The sequence below is a fragment of the Gallus gallus genome, chromosome 19 (assembly GCF_016699485.2).
Source record: "Gallus gallus isolate bGalGal1 chromosome 19, bGalGal1.mat.broiler.GRCg7b, whole genome shotgun sequence".
NCBI classification, from domain to species: domain Eukaryota; kingdom Metazoa; phylum Chordata; class Aves; order Galliformes; family Phasianidae; genus Gallus; species Gallus gallus.
In genome coordinates, this window is record NC_052550.1 from 4744267 (window position 1) to 4770325 (window position 26059).

General features: G+C 56.0%; 1 protein-coding gene across 2 annotated transcripts; it reads right to left on the reverse strand.

Moving 5' to 3' along the window:
• On the reverse strand, positions 1 to 24397 carry SRRM3 (serine/arginine repetitive matrix 3). 2 transcript variants are annotated; one of them, XM_015296013.4, is made up of 15 exons: positions 24217 to 24397; positions 18300 to 18538; positions 16103 to 16204; positions 12354 to 12488; positions 12049 to 12129; positions 11708 to 11737; positions 11332 to 11400; positions 11004 to 11039; positions 10732 to 10782; positions 10518 to 10622; positions 10069 to 10240; positions 4891 to 5177; positions 4044 to 4274; positions 3615 to 3752; positions 1 to 1921 (listed from the first exon to the last, which is right to left on the reverse strand). In XM_015296013.4, exons 2-15 carry the CDS (start codon positions 18521 to 18523, stop codon positions 1702 to 1704), a joined length of 1881 nt encoding a protein of 626 aa, XP_015151499.2. In that variant the 5' UTR covers positions 18524 to 18538; positions 24217 to 24397; the 3' UTR covers positions 1 to 1701. The 2 variants fall into 2 exon arrangements, with proteins under 2 accessions (XP_015151499.2, XP_040506297.1); XM_040650363.2 differs by having other exon boundaries at positions 1779 to 2476.
• Between the last annotated feature and the right edge of the window lie 1662 nt (positions 24398 to 26059).

Consider the following 26059-nt stretch of genomic DNA (forward strand, 5'->3'; position numbering starts at 1 on the left):
TCATTTACAATATATACTGTATATTTTATTATAATTGAACCAGCTCACTGAATCTACAGCTGTACTCACAATCCAGAAAAAGAGAGCGCGCGAGAGAGAGGAAAATACTGAAGTATTTCTACAGAGTATTTTGTTCCAGTTGGCTCCCTCCGCGGCAGGAGACAGAGACTGTAAAAGAGGAAGACTGGAAATTTTCCCTGATGTGCTGTCCTGTCCGGGGCTCTGTCACTGTGGGAGCTGTGGCCATGGGGCGGGGATGGGGACAGGTTTGGGATGGGGGATTGGAATGGGGAACGGAGATTGGAGTGGAGTCAGGGGTGGGGATCGGGATCGGGGATCGGGAGGGGGATTGGAATGGGGTCAGGGATGGGGATTGGGATTGGAAGGGGATGAGAATTAGGGTTGGGATGGGGACCACCCCGGAGGATGCCTCCGAGCATCCCTGTGCAGGGGGAGGGCAATGCGGGGTGCCTGAAGTGCGTGGCCGTGGTCAGAGCCCCCCAACCCACCAGCACTGAAGGGGCATTACCGGACTCAAAGGGACGCCCCGGTTCTGCGGTGCCCTCGGGGCAGGGACAAAGCCCCGATCCCATTGCGGCGCTGTGGGTTAATCCCAGCAGCTGTGCTCCCATCCCACCGGGCTCAGCGCTTCGTCCTCCTCCAGCCAGGCGGAAAACACGCGGTCCATGTGGATTACACACCAACGGCGGGGCCGGGGGGATGCCCCCAGGAAGGGCCTTTTTCTTTCTTTTTTTCTTTTTTTCTTTTTTTTTTTGGAAAATCAGCACAATGCTGTGGAATTGGGGCTGTCAGCAAAGCAGGCGTGAGGGCCCATCCTTTATCTCTGGTTAAAGCTCCAGGGAGGGCTGCAGGGATGCTCCAGGCCCAGGGCACAGCGAGCCCACTGCCACGCTGCTGTGCCAGTGCAGCATCCTCCAGGAGAGAAGCCACAGCCATCCCCCGGGGCTGTGATTCTTGGGGAAAGTGGCACCATGAAGCCATCTGGGTCAGGAACTGAAGCAGGAGGTGTGCAGGGGCACCCAGCCGGGGTCCCAGTGCTCAGAGGGAGCACCACGTGCCCAGGGGTGCCCAAAGCAATGGGGGTGCAGGGGGCACCTCGGTGAGGACGCATCCCAGAATACACCTTTTTCACCCCAAATCCAGACCCGACAGCATTTGTTCTTCAGGGGCAGGAGATGCAAAGCCCTGCAGTGGGGGGGGTGGGGGGGATCCCAGCCCACTCCTTGGGCCCATAGCCCCATGCGGGATGATGCCGGGGATGCGGCGACGCTTTGTTCATCGGTGGCTCTGTGGTGCCCAGGGCTGTTGGGGCCCCAGGATTGTCCGTGTCACCTCTGTCCCCAGGGGTGCCACAGGGACACAAGTCAGTGAGATGCTGCAGCTCCTTTGGGGCCGCATCGCACCCTCCAGCCAGGCATGGGTTGGGGAAAGGTGCTCGAAAAGTCCCAAATACCCCAAAAAGCACCGCTGGATGGAGCACCCCCCCAGCTACGTCGATGCGATTTGTTCCCTCGCTCTGTACTCACCCCCCCCCGTCCCCCCAAAATAAGCCACCCCCCCACCCCATCTCCCAACCCCCAGATACCCCACAGGCTCAGGGTCACCCCCCCGCTCGGTCCATCCTTGGCAATCCCCTGCTCCCGGGGTGGGATGGAGGCTCCTGGTTGGGGTGGGGGGGGCTCAGAAGCCGGCGCTCTCGGAGCTGCTGCGGCTGTTGTAGCTGGGGCTGCGGCTGGGGGGGCTGCGCGAGCGGCTGGGGGGGCTGCGAGTCCGGCTGCGGCTGCGGCTGGTGCTGTAGGTGTCATAGCTGCGGCTGCGGCTGCGGCTGTACGAGTAGGTGCTCAGCGAGCTGGAGGACGAGGGGCTGGGGCGGTAGTAGGGGATGGGACGCTTGCGAGCGCTGCAGAGGGAAAAGGGAAACTGAGTCACGGTCCTGGCGTGGGTTAGGGGAGGGATGGGGGGCAACAGCCCAACCTCCACCTCAATGCGCTTGGGGTGGCTGCAGGGTGACAGCACCCGGCCCCCCCATCCCCTTCCTCTCCCCTGTCCGCCCCGTGTGTTAGTCCTGGATTAGGCAGCGCCGAGGACAGAAAGTGAGCGGGTTAATGTGGCTTTTGTGTTTTCCCAGCCACCAAAGAGTGAAAGCTGCTGAAAAAGAGATGTTAGGGATTAGCCAGCGTCAGGCTGCCCGAGCTTCGACCCACACCGGCTCCTATGGGGCAGTGACATCTGGAGCAGTGCACGGGGCCGAGCCCAGAGCCCTGCAGGTCCCCACAACTGGAAGGGACACAGCAGTTCATTCCTTGCCCCCATGTCCCATCCCTGCACAGCAGCGAGCGGTGTTAGTGGGACCGGAGAGAGACGCACAGATCGGAGTGGTCTGGGAGGAAGAGGAGGAGGAAGGGGAGAGGTTACCCTGGGAGCCAGGCAGGCGGCGATGCTCTCCGAGAGGAACCTTGGGATGAAATGGAAAAGGAGACATTGGCATCACTGAGGGAGGAGGAAGGGCACGGGAGGTGGCACGTGGTGCCGTGAAGATGTCATCTGCTGGGCCACGCGCTGGCAGCCCTACAGCTCTGGGGGATTTTGGCTGTGGGGGGGTGACATGGGCAGGACAGCAGAGCTGGATGATATGGGCAATATTTCTCTTGTCCTCTCTTATGACTTCAGCCCAGTCCAGGAGAAATGAAAATCCTCCCACAGTGAGCGAGAGCCGATGGCTGAAGATCCAGCCAGCTCCATGCTCAGGCCCTGATAGCAAGGGAGACAAATAGGTCAGAAACGAGGTAATCTCAGCTCAGCACCACTAATGCCACCAGCGCTGCATGCTAACGAGGTGCTATATATGCACGCAGTGTTTTGTCTGGCACTAAATATTGCCTGTCTTAGAGCTTGGCATCCTGAGTCAGTGGGATCTCAAGGAGGAGAAAACTGCATTTAGAGGGCAGGAGACAAATGGACTTCTTGCTGGAATATACACACATAGAGTAAAATTATTCTTATTTTCTGTCCGTAAATGGAAAGAGATCAGAAGATTACAGTACTGGAGGCAGTCTGGTTATCCATCTGGGACAGCCTGATTTGCTCTTCATTCATCCTTAGGGTTATGTATCTATCCTTACATCTCTTTGTCCATCTACCTGTCCATCCAGCCTTTCACCCATTCATTCTTCTGCACGTGTCCATCCATTCATCCAGCCTTTCACCAAGCCAACCCAACCTTCCTTCCTTCCATCCTTTCTTCCTTCCATTTAGTCATCCATCCATCTTGGAAGTATTCAAGGCCAGGCTGGATGGGGCTTTGAGTAATCTGTTCTGGATGGATATGTCCCTGACTGTAGCATGAGGTTGGAACTAGATGATCATAAAGGTCCCTTCCAACCCAAACCATTCTGTGACTCTATGATCTTACCTTCCTTCCTTCCACCTATCCATCCATATAATCATTTAACCACCCACCCATCCAATCATCCAACCACCCATCCCTCCATCCATCCACTTAACCATCCATTTAACCACCCACCCGCTTTTTGGGGCTGTCTGGGAGCACAGTCTGGACACAGACCACGCACAGACTTCACGCTGGGACCCACCTGGTGATCCTTCTGGGCTCCATGAAGCTGGGGGAGTCACGTCTCCTCTTCCTGATTGGGGAGTAGCTTCGGGAGCGGCGCCGGGCCCGAGCAGGGTCCGGGTCACTGTGGCGTGTTCGAGGCTCATTGTCTTTCTCTCTACACCAACACAAGGAGGAGCATTAGAGGCACGAGGAGCAACATGGCACCTGTGTGGGGCACTGGGACAGCTCATGCACGGCAGGTAAAGCCCCTTCCCAAACCCTGGAGGGCTGGAACCCGTTCTCAGCTATGGGTGCTCTCTGAAGGTACTTTTGAGGCTGTTCTGAGAGATGGGACATGCAAGCCATGCACACACCCGGCAGCACAGGGGCCTGGGCGGTCCCCAGGCTCTGCTCACCACCACTGCCCATCCTTCAGGCCCCAAGCTGGCCGTGCCCCCCAGCTGACCTGCTGGCAGTTTTCTTCTGTGAGGGAGAGCGGCTGCGGCTGCGTGCTGCCCGCTTGTCCCGGGAGCGGGAGCGGGACTTGGAGAGGGAACCACTGGAGCTCCAGGAGGTGCTGCGGTGCCCTGTGCTGTGTGAGGGGCTCTTCCTCCGCTCCGAGGCTCCGTGCCGTGAGTGCTTCGCCGACGACTCCGAGCTGCTGTTGGGACGGCCCCGGTGGTGCCTCTCCTTCACCCTGCGAGGGGCAGAGGGGATAATATCACGGGAATGTCTTCACCATGGTTCCTTTCCTTCTGCAACCTTTGGACTGTCCCCTGTGAGCCCATAGAGGAGCAGAAGCACCCATGTGGATCCCAAACCACCCTGATTATCATGGAATCGTAGTATCGTTTGAGTTGGAAGGGACCCTTAAAGGCCATCTGGTCCCACTCCCTGCTGGGTAGAATTACAGGATATCCTGATTTGGAAGGGGCCTATAAGGATCACTGAGTTCAACTCTTGGCTCCACACAGGACCACCCAAAATCAAACCATATGTCTGAGAGCATTGTCCAAATGCTCCCCAAGCTCCAGCAGCTCAGGGCCATGACCCTGTCCTGGGGAACCTGTTCCAGTGCCTGACCACCCTCCCAGTGAAGAACCTTTTCCTGACATCCAACCTGATGCCCCAAGATCTCACAGAGCCATCGGGGCACTATGGAGCTCACCCATCCCTGCTGGAATCGCTCTCCAACAGCACGCCAACCCAATGTCCACCCCACTCCAGTCTTGGAGCACATCTCACGCCTGGATAGCAACAGGACACCCCAGATACCCATGCCTCCGATGCAGTGGCACCCGGAGAGCACTTACTTCTTAGCGTGGGCACCGTGGGTTCTGTCAGGGCTGAGCGGGTGGGAGCACACCGAGCCTTCCGAGTCGCTGCTGTAGCCAGTGGGGCTGAGCCCCGCTGGGGCCGGCAGGCGGGGTGCCTGACCGCGGTGTCGGGGCGGCGAGGCGGAGCGGGAGCGATGCCGATGGCCGTGCTTGGCTCGCTCCAGAGAGGGCGAGCGGGCACCATGACGGCCGCCCCGGGTGCGAGGGGACGGCGGATCCGTCCTGCCACGAGGCCGTGGAGAAGGGGACGGCGAGGCCGGCCTCTGGCAGGGGGAAGAGAAACAGAGAGAGGGGGGACAGGCGGAGGGGAGAAGAGAAGAAAGAAGGAGAAAGTGGTCTTTAGTGGGGCGCGCTGGGCTGGGGCTTGGTGCACAATGTCAACGCACATCGCATTAAGGCAGGCTACACAGATGCTACCCTGCACCTTCCTCAGCCTCTCGCCCTCAACAACGTGGGTCATGCAAACCTCTGCATGCAAAACGCAAAGAAAATAATAATAATAATCAACGAAAAAACAAAGAAACAAAGAGGGGTTGGGTGGGGGAGACGATAAAAATCCAAGAAACCCAAAGTCATCGGGGAGGGAGAGCTCAAAGGGAAAGAAACGACCCCCCGGACACCTGGAGAGAAAGCAACCCCAGCACCTGCCCGCCCCGATCAAGAGAGGTGGAAGGAAAAGGGAAGGAAAACCCAAAAGAACTGAGGAAAACAAGAAAAAAAGAAAAGATGAGAGGAGGGGAAAAGGGGGAGAGTAAGTCAGAGTGAGCTGAGGGAGAGTGGGGGGAACCGAAGAGGTGAGGGGTCGGGTGGGCGCGGGGTGGGAGGGCTGCTCACACAGAGGCATGCACATATATAGAGGTCTATAATGTTTATATATGCATAGGTTTATAGATAGTAAGGCTTTTGGCTTAAAACAAATCAAGAAACGAGGAAGACGGCACAGAGCAACGATGGAGGGCAAGGCAGGGAGTTGGGGGGCGAGGGGAGAGAAGGGAAAAAGAAACCAAAAGAAAGAAGAAAACATCGAAATCAAAGGAAAACCAAACCAAAACTTCACAAATGTCATCGTTACTGAGATAAATGAATGTCTCTGAACTCTTCCTGGGATACGCATTGATCTGTTAGCTGTGACTCTGCAGGGAACTGCTAAGTCCTCATCAGCACTCAACACAGACTTTGATTTCTGCTTCCTTTTTTTTTTTTTTTTCCATTATATGCTTTTTTTTTTTTTTAAGTCCCTCTTGGTTAACATCCACTTACCAAAAAAGTGGCATTTCCTCCTTTAGTAGGTAAGGTATGAAGAGAAGGGAAAAGCGGGGCAATATAAGTGCATCATTAGATTCACAAAAATGCAAGAGAGAAAGAAAGAGAGAGAGGAGGAGAGACAGAGACAAAGAGAGGAGAGAAATAAAACAAAACAACTCCCTTCACTACGCTCCAACACCGGGCATGGGGGACCCATCCTGGCTACCCAGCAGTGACACAGGGCCACCGGCATGGTGACCACTCCAACCGAACCAGGCTGGGGGTCACAGGCTATGGGGAAGCTTTGGGGGGGTCTCCCCCATTCCATCAGCCCCTGATGCCCATGAAGGGTAAATCCTGTGTGATCTGATGGGGCTTAGGGGGATTTGGGAGGTGCCGCTGTGCTCGGGGCGGCCGTTGACCTCATTTCTCCATCATCCCCTTTGCCTCAAATGTAGTTAATCCTAAATGCTGCTTTTCTCCCCCAAAAGAGAAGTGGATGATGCACTGTAGGTCTGCATGGAAGATGCTTCCAAAAGGACATGAGGCCACCATGCTGCTGGCGGCATGTCCCCATCGTGACCTTCTTCCTATGGACAAGTGGTCCAAGCTAGCACCTGCAGACTCTACAGCTGCAGAGTCCTGAGCGAAATGAGGAGGCTGGTTTGGTGCATTTTTAGCAATTGCTTCAATAATTGGGTGCTGCTGTCATTGCTCCAGCAAGGGGGAGAAGTGGCGTTGGTGATGGATGCCCCACCACTGGCACCCACATAGGGATGGGGCTGTGGCTGCACCCCAGCCCCACATCCAGGGAAAAATCCAAGTGGAGAAGAAGAGAGAGAAAGACAGAGTGAAGGGACCTCCTCCCAAGTGTGGCATTCCCACGTTTGCCATCCATGCTGTGGGGATATGGGGTTCACATCCAAAACATGGAAAGAGGGAGGGGGAGGGCAGAAGGGGCTTCTGTTGGAAGAAAAAAATAAGGATGATCCAAAGAAACCCTTTGCAAAGGTCCAGTTCCAAAGGGAGAACACCTCCAGGGTACTTGTTCTGGGCATGGAAGATCTCAGAAGATCTCCGCAGCCCCCAGTGCTCTCCCCAGGTCCCTTCAGCTCACTGCCACCACACAACCCCAGGAGGGGCCAAAACATCCAATCTCCCCCAGTTTCTCACTTGCTGACCCTTCCTCCCTCCCCATCCTGCAGCCCAAAATGCCCGTAGTCCCATAAATCCTTCTCACACACTGGGATGTGCCTGCTTCTCTTTGCCTCTATTTCTGCTAATTACACTCGATCTCGTTATCCAGCCCCTAAGGAAGCATGGGGGAACTCAGCCCGACCCAACGTGACTGTACCATTTGTGGGAACAAACACAAACTCGGAGGGCTAAAACACACAGAAATGCATTCTACCAACGGAACGAGGAAAAGAGAAAAGGCAGAAAGAAAGAAAAATATTACATGGACAGGGCAAAAAAATAATAATAAAAAAGAACGTAAGAGAAGAGCATGGCTTTGCAGCTAACTGGGGAAAACCATACAAATCGAAAAAAAAATCATATATAGCCACCAAAAAGAGACAAAATGAAAAAGAGAGAAAGAGAGAAAGAAAGGAAGAAAGAGAAAGAAAGTAAGAAAGAAAGAGAAAATAACATTAAATCAAGCTACGGTGCTTTTCAACAGGCTCATCTGCAGAAGTGAACGTGCAGAGGTGGACGAAATACCTACCTTCTGAATTGGCAGTGACAGGAATGCAATAATAAAAAAGAAAACAATAATCTCCACATTTGGAGTGCAGAATGGGAAAAAGACAATGACTCTTTAGTAATGTGATTTAGACCCCTTTGCTAATCAAGTTTGCTTTGCTTAGAGTTTTTAATATATAATTGGTCTCGTTTCCATCTGTTTTTTTTTCCTTTTTTTCATTTTGCTTAATTAGAAAGCCTGTGGCTTTCACGGCCGCAGCGAGTTTGCCAGCTTTGTGTGTAACCCAGCCCCTAGGCAGCAGCACTGCCATTCGTTCCGAAAAGTGGCTGCTGGACACGACCAAATCCCAAACAACATGCAAGGGGAGCGGATGGAGCAGGACGTGTGGTGGTCGGGAGGGCCGTGTCGGCACCGGCCCAAAGAAAACCAGAGAGAAATCAGTTACAAAGAGTGTGTGCAGGTGAGAGAGCGAGGTGAGGAGGAGGAGGAGGGAGAGGTGGGGAGGAAGGACGAACGCGGGGAGGGGGGGGAGGCAGCTGGAGGTGAGGATGGATGGAGATGGGACAGGGAATTTAAAAGGGAAGTCAATATAGCACAGCACACTGCCTTGATTGGGGTGCCTGCAGTGCTGGGCAGGGAGATGAGGAAAAATGGGCTGAATCGAGTGGTTATGGAGAGTTTGGGGGAGGCTGGGTGCTCAGCCCTGCTGCTGCTGCTTGGAAGGATGCTTGGGATGCTCTGATGCTTGGGGTGCTCGGGATGCAGTATTGCAGCATCACGGCATGGGATGGCTGGGCGGGGGTCGAGGGTAGGTGGACATCACGGTCCCCATGGCCCCATCCTGCTGGGGTTACAACGTGGGGAGGGGACCCCCGTCAGCACCACGGACAGCTGCCGAAAGGCAGAGGGGCCACAGCCGGTTCATGGAGGCCACGGGCAACTCTCGGCTCACAGCTGCTCGGTTCTCTTCCCTTTTAAAGCCCTCGTTCAAAATATAGAGAATGAAGGTACAATGTTCAACGGCTGTCAATATTTTAGAAAACACATCTGGTTTTTTTGTTTTTTTTTTGCTGTTTTTTGTTTTTTTTTTCTTCTCCACATTAATACACACAAAAGCAAAAAATTCTAGAACAACACGACGACGACAGGGGAAAATAAAATAAGATATATATATATATATATTGTTTGCATTTCTGTACATTACGAAGGAAAAGAAAAGAAATCATGATAAAGGAAACTAAAACAACGGGGGGAAAAGCGTGGTTTCATTGCCCTTCCCTCCCCCTCTTCCCTGCTTCTGCTGAGCAAGAAATGGAATTGTATATTACCGTTTGGGTTTTTTTCAAATGGGAGGCTAAAGAAAAACACAGATGGGATTAAAAAGAAAAGAAAAAAAAGAAACCAAACAAAGAAAATAAAAACAGAGAGAGAAAGAGAGAGAGAAAGAGAGAAAAGTTGTCGGAGAAAAGTCCCCTCTAGAGTTGGGGAGCCAAGGGAGCTCATGTGGCATGGGCAATGCGAGGTGCCTGGGGTGGGGGCTCCTTGGCACCCACACCCCAAACAGCAAAGAAGAATGTGGAGAGGTGCTCCATTACTGGTTAAACTGGGGCGTGTCCCCTCATTCCGTTGTGGGGACAAGCCCCCAGCACATCTGGGTTTTGCTGGGACTCTCAGTGTTGCTGGGGGCAATTGGACCCACTGTCACTCATCATGGGGACCCTGGATGCCCAAAATCTTAGCGCTCAGCCCCAAGCCCCACTCCATGCTCTCTCCTGGCCTTACAGCAGTCTCCAGTCTGGGCACATAGAGTGGTGCTGGGATCCTGCGCTTGGATGGACTGCAGATGGCAGGGAAATAACACTGCTCCATTTTTATCCACTTTTTGGCCATCTGGGAGCGCTCCACTCCCAACAGTGGCCCTGCTGAGCCACTGGGGACACCTCAGGGTGTGACATCCACAGAGCGGCCATAGAGGGGGACCTGGTGCTGGGGATCCTGCCCAGAGGAGATGGACCAGCATCCCAGGGTTGGGGGGGCATGTGTACACAGGGACGGGGACAGCCAGCACCCAGTGTCCCCATCAGTCTGTCCGTCATTAAGGTGGGGAAGGAGGGAAGAGGAGAGCCAGGGTGAGGGATTCCTGCAAAGGGAGGAGGAAGAGGAGGAGAGGGCAGCAAACCATGGTGCAAGAAAAGCCTACGTACATCCGTTGGCTCCTCGAGCGCGGGGCCATGGCTGTGGCGGCCATTCTGGGCGCTGCCCTTGTGCCCGTTCTGGTGCGGTGAGGCCGAGCGGCGCGGTGAGGAGGAGGACGGGCTGCGGCTGGAGCGGGCGCTGTTGCCCTTGGGGCCGTCCTCGCGATGCTTGGGGCTTAGCCTGTGGGGCACGGCGCGCTCAGCAAGGTGGATAGCACATCCTCATCCACGTGCCAGCATAACAGTGGCACCCAACATTGGGTTGGGATCGTGGCGCAAGAACAAAAGATAGGGCAAGAAATCGGGTTTTGCGCTTTTCCCTAATTGAGATTTTGCTTTGACTCCCCACTGCTGCCTTTCCAGCCCCTTAAAGCATCCCTTGTGCTTCAGCACCTGCTCCCCTCCTATGCCCACGGAGGTCCCCACCATGGGAACACCATGCCCAAGGGTGCTCCTACCTGCTGGGGGATTTGGAGTTGCTGTAGTCGGAGGAGAGCGAAGCGCTGTGCGAGCTGCAGCTGCTGCGTCGGTGCGACCGCCAGGCTGGCGATGCACTGCGGGACCTGTGGGGATGATGGCCAGGGCTGACGGGCAGGCTGAGCCCCTGCACTGGGCACACATGCGGTGTTGAGGGGCACGCATCCTGCCAGCCACCCGCTCACAGCACCTCACCTCTTGCGCTCTTTGTTTTTCTCTTTCCTCTTGTTTTTGGGGCTGCGGGACCTGTGGGGAGGACAGAAAGGTAAAAGGGCAGAGATGGGATACAGGGACTTCCCCAAACCCAGCAGCACCTGGTTGCAATGGGTCACTGTGCTGAGCCCTGGCCAGTGGCACACCCAGAGCATAGGGTGGCCTCTTGTCACCTCCAGGGTGACAACCAGTGTTGGGGTGAGGGGGACAGTATGAGTGGTAGTGGTGTGGCTCCCAGCAGCCTTCACCCTCACCTGTGTCTTCTCTTCTTCCGAGAGCCCGACTCAGACCTGAGGATGAAGAGGAAGCAGAGATGAAGGAGATGTGTGGAGCTAGCTGACAGGGAGTAAGGGACTGGCAGCCCCCAGGGGTGATGGAGATGAGAACACAGGAACAACTGGGATGGCTCTCCTGGCCATGGGGAGGTGACAGCTCATGGTCTGGGGAACATTCTGCCCCATGAAGGGACACCCAACTCTACACACATTGCCACCTTGCCCAGTCTATGGGTGTCACCAGCCCTCCCTGAAGCCACCAACCAGTCTAGTGTCCCCAGCCCTGGAGCAGATGTGCCCATCTCACCTGTCACGTCTGTGTTTCTTTCCTGTCTTCTTTTTCTTCTCCTTGCGGATTGGGGAAGAGCTGTCACAGCTGCAGGGAGGAAAGTGGTGTCCATGAGGTGAGACCCCAAACTCCATCCCTGTGACCCAGAGGAGCCCCATCCCCACCACCCATCGGCATCTCACTTCCCTGCACAGCCCCTGGGATGCAGAAATATTGAGAGGAAATTATTTCTTCAGGGGACAGAAAAAAGCATTTGTCAGAAGGGCTCTGGTTCACCCTGTAGCCAGGGCAGGCAGATCCCACTGTGTCCCATTGCCACCTCGTGGGCTTCACTGCCTCCAGCAGGAGACAAGAGTGGCTGATTGCCATGGGGATTTGGGAAACGAACACTCACCTGCGCTCTGAACCGGGTTTCCTCTTTTTGCTGCCGCAGGGAAGGCAGAAAAGAAAGAGTTATTAAGGACAGCATCCTCCTGCTGTGCCAGGAAACACAAAATGGGAAGGGGACCAAATCCTGCCTGGTGCCACGCTCAAATTCTTCCCACTTTGATTGTGCCCAACGCTGCTAACCAACATTGGGCTGAGCAACCGGGATTCGGGGTGCATCAGTACAGGAACCAAAGGTCCCTAGGTGACCCCTGGCTCCACGGAGGCTGAGGAGGGTTGAGCAGGGAGAGTACACAGGATTGAAGCCTCCCTGTCTAGGAGACAGTGCAGGGACAAGTGAGGACTCACCGGTTCCGGCGGTGACCCGATTTCTTTTTCTTTTTCTTCTTGGGTGGTGGGGAGGTGGAGCTGCTCGACCGTCTTTTCAGCCTGCAGGAAAGGGTTGGGGTGAGAAAAGAAAACCTTCCACCACACCATGGCCGATATCACTGCGCCCATCACACGCTGACCTCGGTGTCCCCGCGCTCAGTGTGGCTGTGCCGAGGAAGAGCATCAGAAGATCATACATGCATTTAAGAGGGGGACACGGAGCTGCTCCCACACCCACCGCTGCCACCTCCCACTGGGGACACCCCAGAGCCCCCTGCCCAGACCTGTACTCGCGGTGGCTGCTGTCGTCGCGGTAGCACTCGGCTGAGCAATCACACTGCAACAGGCAGCCCTCGCCGTACTCGGGGTACTGTGCTGTGTACTCCTCCCCATCCAGCCCGTGGTGGTTTTCTATCACTCTGGCAAAGGAGAAAACACAGGAAATTTGGGAGACTGACAGCAGAGAGGAGTGTGGTGGGGCTGAACTGGGGCTGGGGGGAGAGTACAGCAGCCTGGTGGCACTGCTGTTGGCACAGGGGGTCAAGGAGACCTGGCTCTGTCACCACCTCTTGGGTGACCTTGAATATTAGGAAAGATTTATTCTTAGAAAGGGCCACGATGCAGTGGCACAGCTGCCCATAGAGGTGGGGGTGTCACCATCCCTGGAGGTGTGCCAGAACCATGGAGATGTGGCACTGAGAGACGCAGTCAGTGGGCACGGTGAGATGGGTTGGGGTTGGAGGTCTTTTCCAACCTTAATGATTCTGTGGTTCTATGATTTCTCAACGCCTGACGCTTCCATGGACATCACCATCACGCAGAGGAGGTCTTTGTGGGGTCCTCCTACAGTGCCTGTCTCTACAGTATGCCAGCACCGGGATGCACAGGGACATCCCCAGGGCCAGGACACCACCCCCCTGTCCTCGTCATCACTCAGAATCCCTTTGCTGCCTCACGAGGCAGAGTGGGGGCTGAGCGGGTGCTGCCGGCGGGGTCAGCTCAGGTCGGTGACGGGGGCTGGATTAGGGTGAGCAGAGCTGGTGGAAGACCGGGGATTATCCACTGTCGGCAGGAGCTGCCTGGGATGATCCGGACTTGGGGGCCAGAGCCTGACCCGTCATGGGCTTGGCACAGGAGGTGGTGGGTGATGTCCCCCATGTCAGCCAGGGTGAGGGAGGAGGGGACATCAGGCCCAAAGCCACTGGGGTCTCCTCTTCCCCTTCAGCGGTTTCATCAGCATTAATTTTTCTGCTGCCGTGGAAACGGACAGGAGGTTGCCATTGACTACCAGGGCTGTGGGCTGGACTCAGCAAGCAGGGGGGGCCATGTCCATCTCCCCTTGCTGCCCACAACTCATGCTGCTCTTGCTCTGCCGTCAGCCCTAAAGCCCCTGGGGACCTCAAGGGAAAGGCACCCACTCCCCTGAGGAGTGGCGCTGGGAACAGTGAGGATGTGGGGCAGGGGATGAGCTCCTGAGCCCAAAATGCTGCCATGGGGCCTGGGGGCTTGGTGGCAGTCAGTGGGAAAGGAAGGCAGAGCAGGAAAATCATGTCCAAGAGCCCCGAGGGAACATTTCCTTAGCAACAGCACTGCTGGGGATGGCAGCCCATGGTTCATCACCACATCCACACCAGCACCCCTCTGTCTGCTGGGAGACACGGCTCAGATCAGGGACATCCTTGGAGACGCCCATGGTCAGGCTGGACCAGGCCCCAAGTAGCCGACTGAGCTGTAGAGGTCCTGGTTCATTGCAGGGGAATAAGACCAGATGACCTTAAAGGGTCCCTTCCATCTCAAATGATTCTGTGATTCTATGACTGCACCCTGGGAGGGACAGGGCAATCCAGGAGACTCCGGGTGCTCTGGAGGAAACCACACCGGTTGGTGCCATCATCAAACGAACCCGGGCTCTTGCCTCCCAGAGGATATTTGCACCAGGAATCAGACTCCTTAGCTGATGTCCCAGCCCAGATTCCTCCCCATGTCCCAGTCTGGCAGCTGGCAGCAGAGGAAGCCAGCGGAGCACTGCAGTCCTTTGGCCTTTGACCCAACTTTTCCATGAAAATGCTTTTCCAGCAACAACCAAACAACGGAAAGGACGAAGGAAAAAAGGGAGCTGAGCAAACTGAGTTAACTCTTGCAGGACTTTCTGCTTGATGGGCAGAAGTGAGGCACCGCAGGCAGTGCTGGACCACGTGCTGCACGCCACAGCCTGCTGCCAGCACATCTCCCATCAGCTGTGCTCAGCAGCTCGGGACCAACTCGTGCTGCTCCAGTTACACCTCCTCTCCTGACACACGCCTGCATTTCTTTTTAAGCCCACCAGTCTGTCCATCAAGCAGTTCCCCTGCCAGGAGGGGGCTGTGCATGCACAGGCAGGAGCCGGGAGGGCGCAGACAGCAAGCTGGGGCTCAGGTGGTCATGGCTCTGCTTGGTGCCTCAGTTTCCCCTGGGGATTTCTGCAGACAATGCTGAGCTTTTGCATGTACTTTGAAAAGAGAGCAGCTGGTTCAGAAACACGGGCCAGGGAGGTGTTGGAACAAGACCAGCACACAAGGTAAGTGTGCTGAGAGCTCTCCCAGGTCATTGCAAAGGCAGTGGGTGTTTATTAAAGCACTGGTATACCTTCAAGCAGTGCAGAGGTTTGGCACCCAAGCCATCCTTCAGCGGGGACTTCCACAGGTCATGTCCCCATCACACGGAGCACCACCTCCTTGGGACCCATCTGTGCCTCCCTCCTCCCAGCACCTCCTGGCTGTGCAGTCCTTGCAGTCTCTTCCTTTGAGACCTTCCAACTCAGCACTATTATTTATAGCCTATGGGCTAATCTAACGCTTACCCTTCCAAAGCAAGCCTGCAAGCAGGGAAAGGTGACAGACACTCTGGGGTACCCTTGACACACCTCTGGCTTCCACACGTGCTCATTAAAACACCAGCCCTAATGAGATAGGCAGCCTCTCCTGGGAAGATGCCCTGGAGATGACTCGTGCCCCGCAGGCAAAGGCCACTTGTTAACATGCCAATAGGACTCTCAGCTGCCTGAGCAACCCGGGCAGGTTGGTTTACCCCACGCCTTGGTTTTCCCACCTGCCTGGTGAAAGACCCAGATGGTCCCTGGGATGGGGATGCGCACCCCAAGTGGGGCTGGGCACAGCTGAGCCCTGGTCCTGCTTGGTGGCTGCTGGCAGAGGAAGGCTGTCCCCAGCACAGTGGCTTCCCCGCCTCCCCCTCGCCCTGATTTCCTGACCCTAATGAAGCATTAATATTCAGTGGACCTGCAGCATCTATTCCCGTCCCAAGTGACCTGGTTTCCAGGCTGATAGATGGTGTGCACCAGGCCAGCCATGCTGTCTGGGCCATTAAGCATCACACCAATAAATCAGCATGAAACCGGGGCAGATCCTTGCGAGGAGGTTTTACCCAGACAGAGAAGCTGTGATTTCAGCCCTGGAGAGAGCAGGAGAAGTAACCAACACAGCAGGAGTGGGCAACGGCGAGGCATGGGCTGAACATCATATAGGACCAAGCTGCTGCTTTGCTCTGCTCCAGTGACCTCAGTGATGTCTGTGGGCAGGCAGAGGCAGGGCATTGAGTGGCTGGACTCGCATGCACCCCACAGTGAACACCAAACTTGCAGCTTGCTCTCCACCACTGGCTGGAAGGGTGAGTGAGTGGCTAGCCTTTCTACGCTTTGGTTTCATCATCTGAAGCAGGAGCATTGCAATAATGGCATCTCTGTAGAGCACCCAATGGGCGACAAACAAATGGGGAGAGGTAACCTCTCTAAAGGTAGTACCCTGACTCAGAGAGGCAAAATCTGCCTCCATGCAACCAACTAAATAATTAGCCAATGAACCAACCAGCCAATCATCTAACCATCCATCCATCTACCCCCATACGCCCTCTATATCCATTCACCTATCCAACTATCCCCATATATCCATCCATCCATCCTCTGACAGTCTGGGATACGTCTCCCTGGGACAGAAACACGTAGGACGCAGATGGGCAGACTCAGAGCTGCCTCACTTACATTTGGCGCCCGTGCTGGTCCTCCCTGGTGAGCACACCCTCCTTCTCCATCAACATCTGCCGAAAGGTCCCCACTTTCTGCCGGATCTCCTCCTCTGAGTACCTGGATGGGCAGAGATGCAGTCAGAGCTGAATTACAGCATTGGCTCCCCAGGGACTGTGTGCCCCCCCAAAGGCTGAGACAGGAGCAGGGTGCATGGCTGAAGGGGCACACAGGGCAGGGACACGCTGATGACCTCCCATACCCTTAGGAGTGGCACATGGCCAGAGGGGCTGGGAAGGAGAAGTGGCATTGTAGTGGTTGGCAGGGCCTGGAGGACAGCAGGACCCTCCTCCTGCTGCCGTGCACTCCCTCAATCCTGCATCCCTTTCCCAGGCAGCACTCAGCAGAGGAAGAGTGAAAGAGGAGGACGACAACGAGGACACCTTGTGTCCTCGTAGCCGGTGAGGCCAGGTCCCTCCTCCATCCCTACATGAGCCTCCCTTGCTCGTCCCCACACTGTGCTGCGTCCCAGCAGCCAAGCCAGCACTGCGCTAACGCTGAACGCTGACTCAGGCCACTGCAGGGTTATTAACGAGAGACACTAATCACTTTGTCCCTGGCATCTGCAAACAGCCGCGGCAAAGCACGGCACTCCAGCCGTCCTGGAGACACCGGAGGATCAGTGACAGCGGACAGTTCTGTACTGCATCCTGCATTGGCACAAAGGCACCAAGCAGAGCATCCCCTGGACCCAAACCTGAAGGTCCTGTGCTGAAAATGGACAAATGGAGGAAATCACTGTGCTTCCAGCAATGGCCCCGGGAGAGCGAGGTGTGGGGCAGCACCTGGACCACATCCTGCAGCCGGGTGCACAGCTCAACCATAATGAAAGAGGAATTAATATTAATGAGCTCATTTGCACTGAAACGGACTCATTAATACTCCAACCAGACAGGGCTGCCCAGCAGGAGGGCGGTGAACCAGGCAGCTCTGGCTGTTCCCTGTGCCTTGAACCCCACCAGGGCTGGGAGACCCCTAAGCAGGGCAGCAGCCCCAGAACGCTGCTCTGCACCTCACCAACTGCATCACGGATACTCACCCTGCAGCAATGGGGCCATCAGGTTTGGCTGCAGAGCGGCTGCTTCTAACCCTAACAGAGGGATGATTTTTTGCAGGGTGGGGAAGGGAGCAGAAATTGCTGACGTTTCTTATCCAGAGAAGAAATCCAACCAGTAGCCGGGAGGAACCCTGCAGGCAGTCTGGAGTGGGCAGCAGTCAGAGCTGGACCAGGAGGTGCCATCAGCATGGAAGGAAGCCAGGAACGCTCAATTGCCCAGAAACCCTCCTCTGCTGTCACAGCACATGGTCCCGCTGGGCTCTGCCCTTGGATATCAACCCCCCAAGGAAGAAACCCCCTCAGAGCCCCCACGCAGAGGGGGATTAACCAGGTTGGCCGAGATCACGGCTGTAATTATGTTATCATCTCAGTGTATCACCGTCATTGCCATTATTAATAGCCTTAATAACAGCAAAGGCAATTACAGCAATAACAACAGTACTGATCACAGCACCGTTACTACCCGCTGCAGTAATACTACAACTAATAGTGAGAATCCTAGTAGGGCACGGGAACCCAAAAGGAGGACCCGGGCTCCCCAAGGCTCCAGGTCAGCCTTATTTATTTCCATAACGACAAATTAGGCACAATCATTATTCCAGCCTGGGTGAGACAATTTAATTCTAGGTCACAGTTGTGCTCTTAATGAAAGCCTTGGCGAAGCCTCCTCTCAATCCATTTTCCCTCTCCCCAGCTGATCCCAGTCCCCGTCTCCCTGCGTGTGCTGAAGCATTTGCTCCATCAATCAGGCTGCAGCCCCAAAACCGGAGAGCGAGAAGAGAGCAGGGACAAACTGAAGCACTGCAGTGGCCTCAGCTGGGGCCAAACACAACTGCTCTGCTTCTTTTCCCCAGCCCATGCTTATTTTCCATTTAGGGCATGGTGACGATGGGTTAACAGCTGGACTCGGTGATCTTCGTGCTCTTTTTCAACCTCCATGGTTCTACAGCTCTAACACAATGGGCTAATGTCCCCAGACACAAATTTCCTCCCGGCTGTGGACCTCTGCCGCTTCAAACTACTTCAGAAGGGAGAAGTCAACGGGGGTCCCGTGTCACGAGTTACCCCACACGTCAGCCCCGGATGCCCACCACTCACCCTTGCTCTTCCATCATCTCCTGCAGCTCCATGCACTTCAGCTCCACCCGCCTCTTGCGCTCGTGGTCCAGGATCTCGCGGTGAGCCTTCTTCACCAGGCTGGGCTCCACCAGCCGCACCTCCTCCTCTGCCTTGTGCCACGTGCCCGAGGCGCCGGGCTGCGAGAAGCCATTGGAGGCCTCTTGGGGCGAGGGCACGTTGGCCCCATTGTTGTAGAGAGCCATGGTGGCACGCAGCACCTGGTGGGAACAAAGAGCTGTGGGTCACCCACCGGCGCCGTGCAATCACCCACCCGTGGTGTGGGACTGAGCCCGGCAGCCAGCAGAGCGCTCTGATTGCCCCGAGGTGGCCGGGCAAAGCGCTGGGAGCAGCAGCAGGGACGAACAGCATCGTGCTCTCTGAGCACCTCTCTGCATTATTAAAGCCTATTGATCCCTATGTCTGAAACACAAGGAAACCAGCACGGCTACAGCAGGATCTCTATGGAAATGTCACCTATGAGCCAACACACATTTACCCATCCACGCCAACTTGGGCTCCTCTTCCTCAACAGCTCTGCCTTTCTCTCATTAGGGACAAGAACTCAGGAATGATGGAAGCTTCCCACTGGGAATTGTTTCTCCACCAAAAGGCTCCTTCCATGTGGGAGAGGGGGGGATGAAGCGGATGCTTTCCGCAGCAGCAGCCTCTGCTCGCTTCCTTCAGCAGGAATTCATTTTATCCTTTAGCCCAGCAGTGGGGAAATTCATTGCTGCAAAACCTTCAGACTGCACTGGATGTGTTGCTGGGCTGATAGAGGGAGGAATGCGTGCAAGAGAGAGGAGATAAATGGGCTGCCGGAGCTACAAATAAGGACTATTGGGTGGTGGAGGCTGGACCCAGTGGGGAATATACCCAATGGGAGATAACCCTGAGCAGGGATGGAGCTCAGTGTCTTCGCACAGCCCTCAGTGCTGATGTTGAGTGCTGGTTTGCAAAGGCTGACTGCAGGGCCCCTCTGAGGTGGTGGGAGAGGGGCTGGGACTCCTTCATCCCCAGGCATTACTGGTCACTCTCGGGGATCCAGCAGGGCTCATTGCAGTGGGATGGGGGTGAGGCACTGGGGGATGCTCAGCTGGTGTCGATGCCCCCCTCCTGGATTGCAGGTAGCCCTTCCCAGGCAGGTGAGGATGAGGGGCTGGGGGTGGCAGGGAGGGAAGTGCTCAGACGTGAGTAATATTCCCCATAATAGCTAATAACGGCAATCCTGCCTCAGTGACGGCACAGGCAGGAAAACAAAGGAAGAGAAAAAACTACCCGCAAACACCATCCTGCTATAAATAGCAAAGCAGAGCCACCAGCAAAAGCCCTGGATGGGAAACAGAGAAAATCCCGTGCCTATAGGGACAATGGGGACGATGCACTGAGGCAGACAGAGTCCCCAAGAGGATGGGCCAGGTCTGCACCCCTCTGTCCCAAAAAGAGACCCCCAGCAACACCTTGTGCAAGAGACAGCTTGGAGGCAAGCTGCAGGAGGGCAGCCATCACCTCCACAGCCTCCAGTCATCAGTCACCACCATGGGACAGAGCAGGGATGGCCTTGCTGTGCTGGACCAAGGCCTGGAGTGGAGGCAGCACCCCAGCCTCATCCCAAGACTCCATCCCCATCCTCAACATCATCCCCATCCTAAATTCCAGCTTCATCTGCAGCCTCCATCTCCACCCTCAACAGCATCCTCCACTCCAATCTTCATCCCCACCCTCTTTATCATCCTTCATCCTCATTCCCATCCTCAAACCCACCCATATCCTCATCCGCAGCCTCCATCCTCATCCTCGACACCATCCCCATCTCCATTCCCACCGTCCTGACCCAAAAGCCAGCAGTTTCCTGCCTGGCTCACTGCTATCCACAATAATAAACAGGATGGTTAAATATTTCATTATCTGCAGTAATTACCCACAAATCATCAAGTGCTGGCAGCCAGAGACCCGGCTGCCTCACAGAGAGAACAGGCGCCGTTCCCGTGGGCTCGTAGGAACGTGTTGCAGGACACAGTGCTGGCATCCATCCCCACCGCCAGAGCCATTCCCGCAGCACCAAAGCACGGGGGAAACTCCCAAGAAGATTTGTCTCTTCTCTTTTCCCCCAGGGAGGGGAAGCACAGCAGCGGAGCCCCCTGCCTGGCCGTTAATTAAAGCCGCCTCCGGTCGGTGCTCAATTAATTCTCACCACATCCAGCTGCACCAGACAGGGCAACGGCGAGTGCCTGCGTGCCGGGGAAGGGGGGCATGGGATGCAGCAGGGATGGGGACACCCGAGGACACGCTGACACCTCTGTTAGGATCAGGAGGCCAACGCCGAGCATCGAAAAAGCAAAAATCCCTTTGATGTGGCTTTGGTTGGCCCATGGCCTCCCAGGGGGTGGCACGACACTGTGACTGGCACCACTGCTCTTCATCTAAAGAGCAGCGAGTGATTTTCCCCTTTAAAATTTCCACCTTGTTTACAAGAGGAAAGCAGTCCTGGAAGGGGAGGGGTGGGGGGGATGAAGCCTTCATCTGCTGCTGGCAGCTTGTGCCAAGCAAACACAAATTGGAAGGAGAAAATCCCACCTGCTTTTGGAAATGTTGAGAGATGCCCCATCACCATCCCCACGCTGTGTCTTCCATCCTGTATTTTCCACCTCCATCTTCATCGCTATCCTCCATCCCAATACTCCACCTTCATCCTCATCCTCCATCTTCATTCCCACCCTCCATCCCCATCCCATCCTCCATCCTCATGCTCCAGCCTTCATCCTTATCATCCACCCCCAACCCCCCATCTTCATCTCTATCCTCACGCTCCAACCTCCAGCCCCATCACCTTCCACCATCCCCTGCTCTGTGCTGCTCCCCGGCACTCACACACCGAGCTCCCCAGTGCTCAGTGCCACAAGAGATCACACTGCAGTCAAGCTGGGGGCCTCCCAGCAACAAACCTTGCCCCATTCAGGCCACCAGTCTCACTCCATGCCTCAGTTTCCCCATCCGCAATGCCAGTCACCACATCTCACTGGGCTGTCTCCAGCACTGTCCTTTGGGTCTCATCAGGGCATGCAACCAGCACACAGAAGAAATAATAATCCCATCCCCAAAGCATTTTCTGCCTTGTTATGGTCTGCTAATTGTCCATTATTTGAAGATGGCCAATGGAAGGCCTCCTCCAGGCCGCGTGCGAGCACGCATCACAACACCAAAAGCCATGACACAACAGCCTCTCCTAAATACCTCGCCAGCATTACAAGGAGGAAGAGTCTTGGGTTGCTGCCTTTAATTGGGCCAACCTTCCCAGGCGCTGCCTCCCAGCAGCCCCCGAGTGCCAAAAACCATGAGTCAGACCTCCAAGAGGGGGAGAAAAAAGAGGAAAAAAAAGGACAAAATCAGCTTGAAAAGCCTCCTCAGTTGGGAGCTTGTTAGCACTGAGCCATCAGGACCCCGCAGAGCCACCACAAGGCTGGGGTCGTGCAGTCACCAGTATGGCACCAAGGGATATCAGTTGGCTACATCCATGTGGCTCAGACATCATGATGCCATCCCCATAGCCTGGTGGGACAAGCAGCCATGAAATGTTGCTTGGACACTGCCTTCTGCACACTAAACTCTGGCAATTTTCAGATTTCAAAGCAATTAACGAAGAAGATCTATCTAACACGCGATGGTTGGACTAGATGATCTTGGTGGTCATTTCCAACCTGAATGATTCTGTGATAAAATACACACAGGATGCCCCAGAGCAAGGGGAAGCCCCATTGAACACCCAATGCCTCACACCATGCAGGGTCATCCCCGGGTGATCCACGAGTGCTTCATCACCGTTAACGACGCGACGCGGTGCGCCGGGGCTCACAGGCTGGGCGAGGGCTTGCTGCTGCTTGTGCATCCATAGGCATGAGCATAAATCTATATGTTTTAAATAGATGAGGCTGGCAGAGAAGCTAAACAGTTACCAAGCAACTGGGCTCCTTCTCGGTGTGCTGGAGGACGGATGGGGTGCCGGGGGGCACGGAGAGGGGCAGGACCCTGCGGGAGGGCACGTGTGGGGTCGACGGCACATGGAGCTAGGGCATGGGCAGGAGGTGCTCGGAGATACCTTCCTAATGGTGATGGGGGGCCCCAGGTGTGGGGGTCGTGGTGTGGGGCAAACAAGCAGCCATGTCTCCCCCCCCACAAACCCCCCCCCCCCCCCCCGACGCGGTGCCCGTTGTGTAACGGGAGGAGCTATTCCGGGGCTGAGCGCATTATATAAGCCGTGGGCCACCTGGCCGGGAGAAGATGCAAGCTGGGGAAGGGAGGGAAGGGCTTTAGGGATGGGAGGGAAGGGGAAGGGCTTTGGGGATGCCAGGGCCCCACGGCAGGATTCAGCTCCCACGCATCAAAAGTGGGGCAGGGAAGGGGCAGCTGGGGACGTTTGGGGATTTCCTCGAGACAGGAATGGGAAAAGCCCATGCTGCAGCCCAGCTGCTGCTTCCCACCCCATGCAGGGCTCGGGGGCACTGCACACCCCACAAAGGAAGTTCTGAGGTGCCCGATGCCCTTCCCAGGAAGCAAAGCACCCCGAGAACACCACACTGGGGGCAGCCCTATATCCGGGGTAAGGCAGCACCTCCTTGGGGATGGGGAAAAATCCAAGCATGGACAAATCCTGCCTGAGGCGGGCAGCTGGGTGCCCCATATGCTCATCCAAAAAGGAATGAAGGACAAATGTTGCCCTAAAAACTGCCCAGTATTGGCTCCAGAGCCCACGCCACTACCGTCCCCCTCTGCTGTGTAGGAAATAAGGCTGCTGCTATCCCTGCAGAGCCACCGCCACAGCAGGGGATGAAGAAAGCTTTGATGACGGTGGCCCACAAACAGCCCTTGGGTGGTGGGACCGGGAGGGCCAGTCAGGGTTGTATCAAGACCTGTTAGACAGGACACGTGGCTGGCAAGGGGCTGGAAAGCAGCTACCAAGGAGTCACCAAGGGGCTAGCAAGGAGTTACTAAGAAGTCACCGAAGTGCTGGCAAGGGGCTCGCAAGTAGTTACCAAGGAGCTAGCCACATGCTTGCTCCCCACTCGGTACACCCAACGATGGCCACGCAGATCAGCAGTGGTTGCACCCTGCACATTGCCCTCCAACCCAAGGCTCTCCAAAGCCACAGCACTCTGCACATCCCAATATGAACCCTCTGTGTGAGCGTGGCCAAGCAAAGGAACAGCCCCCACCTGAGTCACAACCCAAAATTCCCACAGCTAGAACCTCCTTTCTGGAGAAGGAGAGATCCAAGCATACGTTCCTTCAAAGACCCTGAGCTGGAGCAGTGCAAATCGCTTCCCCAAAACCTTGTGCTCCTCACTCGCTGTTGAGTTTTGCACCTTTTTTCTCCACCCAGCAGCCAATGCTCTAACTCAATTCACCCAACACTGTTGCCCCTCCCCAAGCTCTGGGGCCGAGGTTTTGGAGCCACTTGTGCATTCTCCTTGCTGTAGCCCCCCCATACCTCACTATGCTCTGGGCTCTGGCTGCTGTTGGGACCTTCCCATCTCCTCAGTCTACAGCACAGAGAAGCAGGGTGCTCCCGACAAACGCTTGCCCAGCCCCAGTGCCTGCTCCCTGCAGGGTCCCTCTGCCCCACAGGAACCCACAGCCCCCCATGTCCCCCTCAGTTATTTGAGGTCTCCAATCCCCCAACACCCCAGAGATGCTCACAGCCCAGCCCCCCCGCTCTCCCCTGTCCCATTGGGGCACCCCCGTGCCCCGCACTCCCCATGCCCCTCTGCCCCCCAGCCCCTCCCCGCTCCCCACCGCTCCCTACATCCCCCCCCCAGCTCCAGACCCTCTCCCTGCTCGCCCCCCCCACACCGCTCGGTGCCGCCCCAGGAGCCAGGCCCGGGCCCAGCCATGCTGCGCTCACCTCTCCCTGCCGTTCCCGTCCTCGCCGCCCCGCTCAGCCCAGCTCGGTGCCGTCGCTGCCGCTCTCTGGGCCCGGCCCGGCTCGGCTCGGTCCCGCTCGGCCCGGCACGGCGCGGCCCCTCCCGGCGCGTCCCCTCCTGAAGTGCTGGACAGCTCCGCGCCACAGAGCCGCCCGCTGGGCCAGCGCGCCGCCGGCATCTGGTCACAGCGCCCCCTGCTGGCCGGAGGGCGCCTCGGCGGTCTGTGCGCAGTCCCACCCCCAGCCTCCCCCCCAATGGAGCCTCCCGTAGCCCCCACCCCGGCACCCCAAAGCCTCACATCCTTCCCCCAGGGTCTTTGAACCTCTCCTCTCCACCACCCCTTATCCCATCCCCTCTCATATCCCAACCCCCCTCACTGTCCTGCATCCCATCCCATGACTCACATCCCATATCCTTTCTCTTCATTCATTCTCATCCCAACCTTCATCCCACCTCAAAGCCCATCCCATTCTGTGCCACTTCTCATTCCATATCCCATCTCATCCTTTACCCTATATCCTCTCATATCAAGTTCTATCCCACAACCCATTTCATCAAATACCCAATTCCTTATCTCTGCTCATCCCATATTTTCCACATCCCATATCTCCTATCCCACATATACCATTCTGTATCCTAGTCTTAATCTCAACCTGTATCCCATTCACTTCACATCCCATCCCACCCCATGCCTTACGTCATATCCCAGCCCACCATGGTAGGAGTCATGCTAACTGAAAACAACTCAAAACCACCCACTATGGTCAAGGCAAGGGGCAGGCTGCCACATCACCCCCAAACTCCCTCAGTGCCACCCCTAAGCCCCCATGCATGGCTTTGGTAAGGGATGAGATGCCGAAACCAACCCCAAAGTACCTGGCATGGGCACAGAAAGGGTCAGTCTGCCCCAGATGGCCCCAGCGCACCCCAACTGCACGGATGTGGAATGGCTCTTGGCCATGTACACACATGCGTACACATGAAGACATGCAGACACATGCACAGACATGCATGCACACATATGCAGACATGTGCAGACGTGTACACACAGGCAGACACATGAAGATATGTGCAGAGATGCATGCAGACCTTCACATGCATGCACACATGCATACATGCAGACTTATATGCACATGCATAAGCGCACATGCAAACATGCACACATGGACACATACACACAGAGACAGACTGCAGATGCCATGCACACCACAGCCCCAGGGCCTGTCCCAGCCCTACAACCACTGTTGGAGCTGCAGACGGCAATTTGGGGCAGGAAAAAACGAGCCCACACTGCATCCCCAGCCTGCTCTTATGGGTCTCTACTCTATGCTTTCCCCTTTCTGCACCCCATTGGGCATGAGGAGAGGCTGCGTGGTGAGAAAAACCCTCCACATGGTTGGTGCCTCTCCTTTTTCAGCAGCAAAGAGGGAAGCAGCCCATGCAGGGAACACCCCACAGCCCCCAGGGTGAGCACGCATCACTGCTCTCCTTCCAACACCTGCAGTGCTGAATAACACATCGGGGCCGGGAAACAAAGGGGATGGCAGCAAAAGCAATGCGGGGGACCCTACACAGGGCTGTGCATGGAGGCGAGAGGGCTTCTGCAGTGTCCTGGGGGCTGGGGGGGAATGGGCTCTGCAGTACGGGGAGAACAAAAGGAGAGAGATGTGTGAGGAGGGGGGAGAAGGGACTGTAATTGCTGCAGAGCAGAAGGCAGAGCTTGCTGCAGCTGGGGGGGGGCGGCGGAAGGAAAGCAGCACTTGAAAGGAACTGAGGGTTTGGGAAGGAAAAAGAGACAATAAATAATTAAAGGAGATCAAACGA

Excerpts from the sequence above, each read along its gene's own strand:
- SRRM3 (XM_040650363.2), bottom strand. The coding sequence starts at position 18,523 with ATGGCTCTCTACAACAATGGGGCCAACGTGCCCTCGCCCCAAGAGGCC. Across the intron at positions 11,738-12,048 it reads TCGGGTCACCGCCGGAACCG|CAAAAAGAGGAAACCCGGTT; the intron begins GTGAGTCCTCAC and ends TCCCTGCGGCAG. Across the intron at positions 11,040-11,331 it reads AAGAAACACAGACGTGACAG|GTCTGAGTCGGGCTCTCGGA; the intron begins GTGAGATGGGCA and ends CTTCATCCTCAG.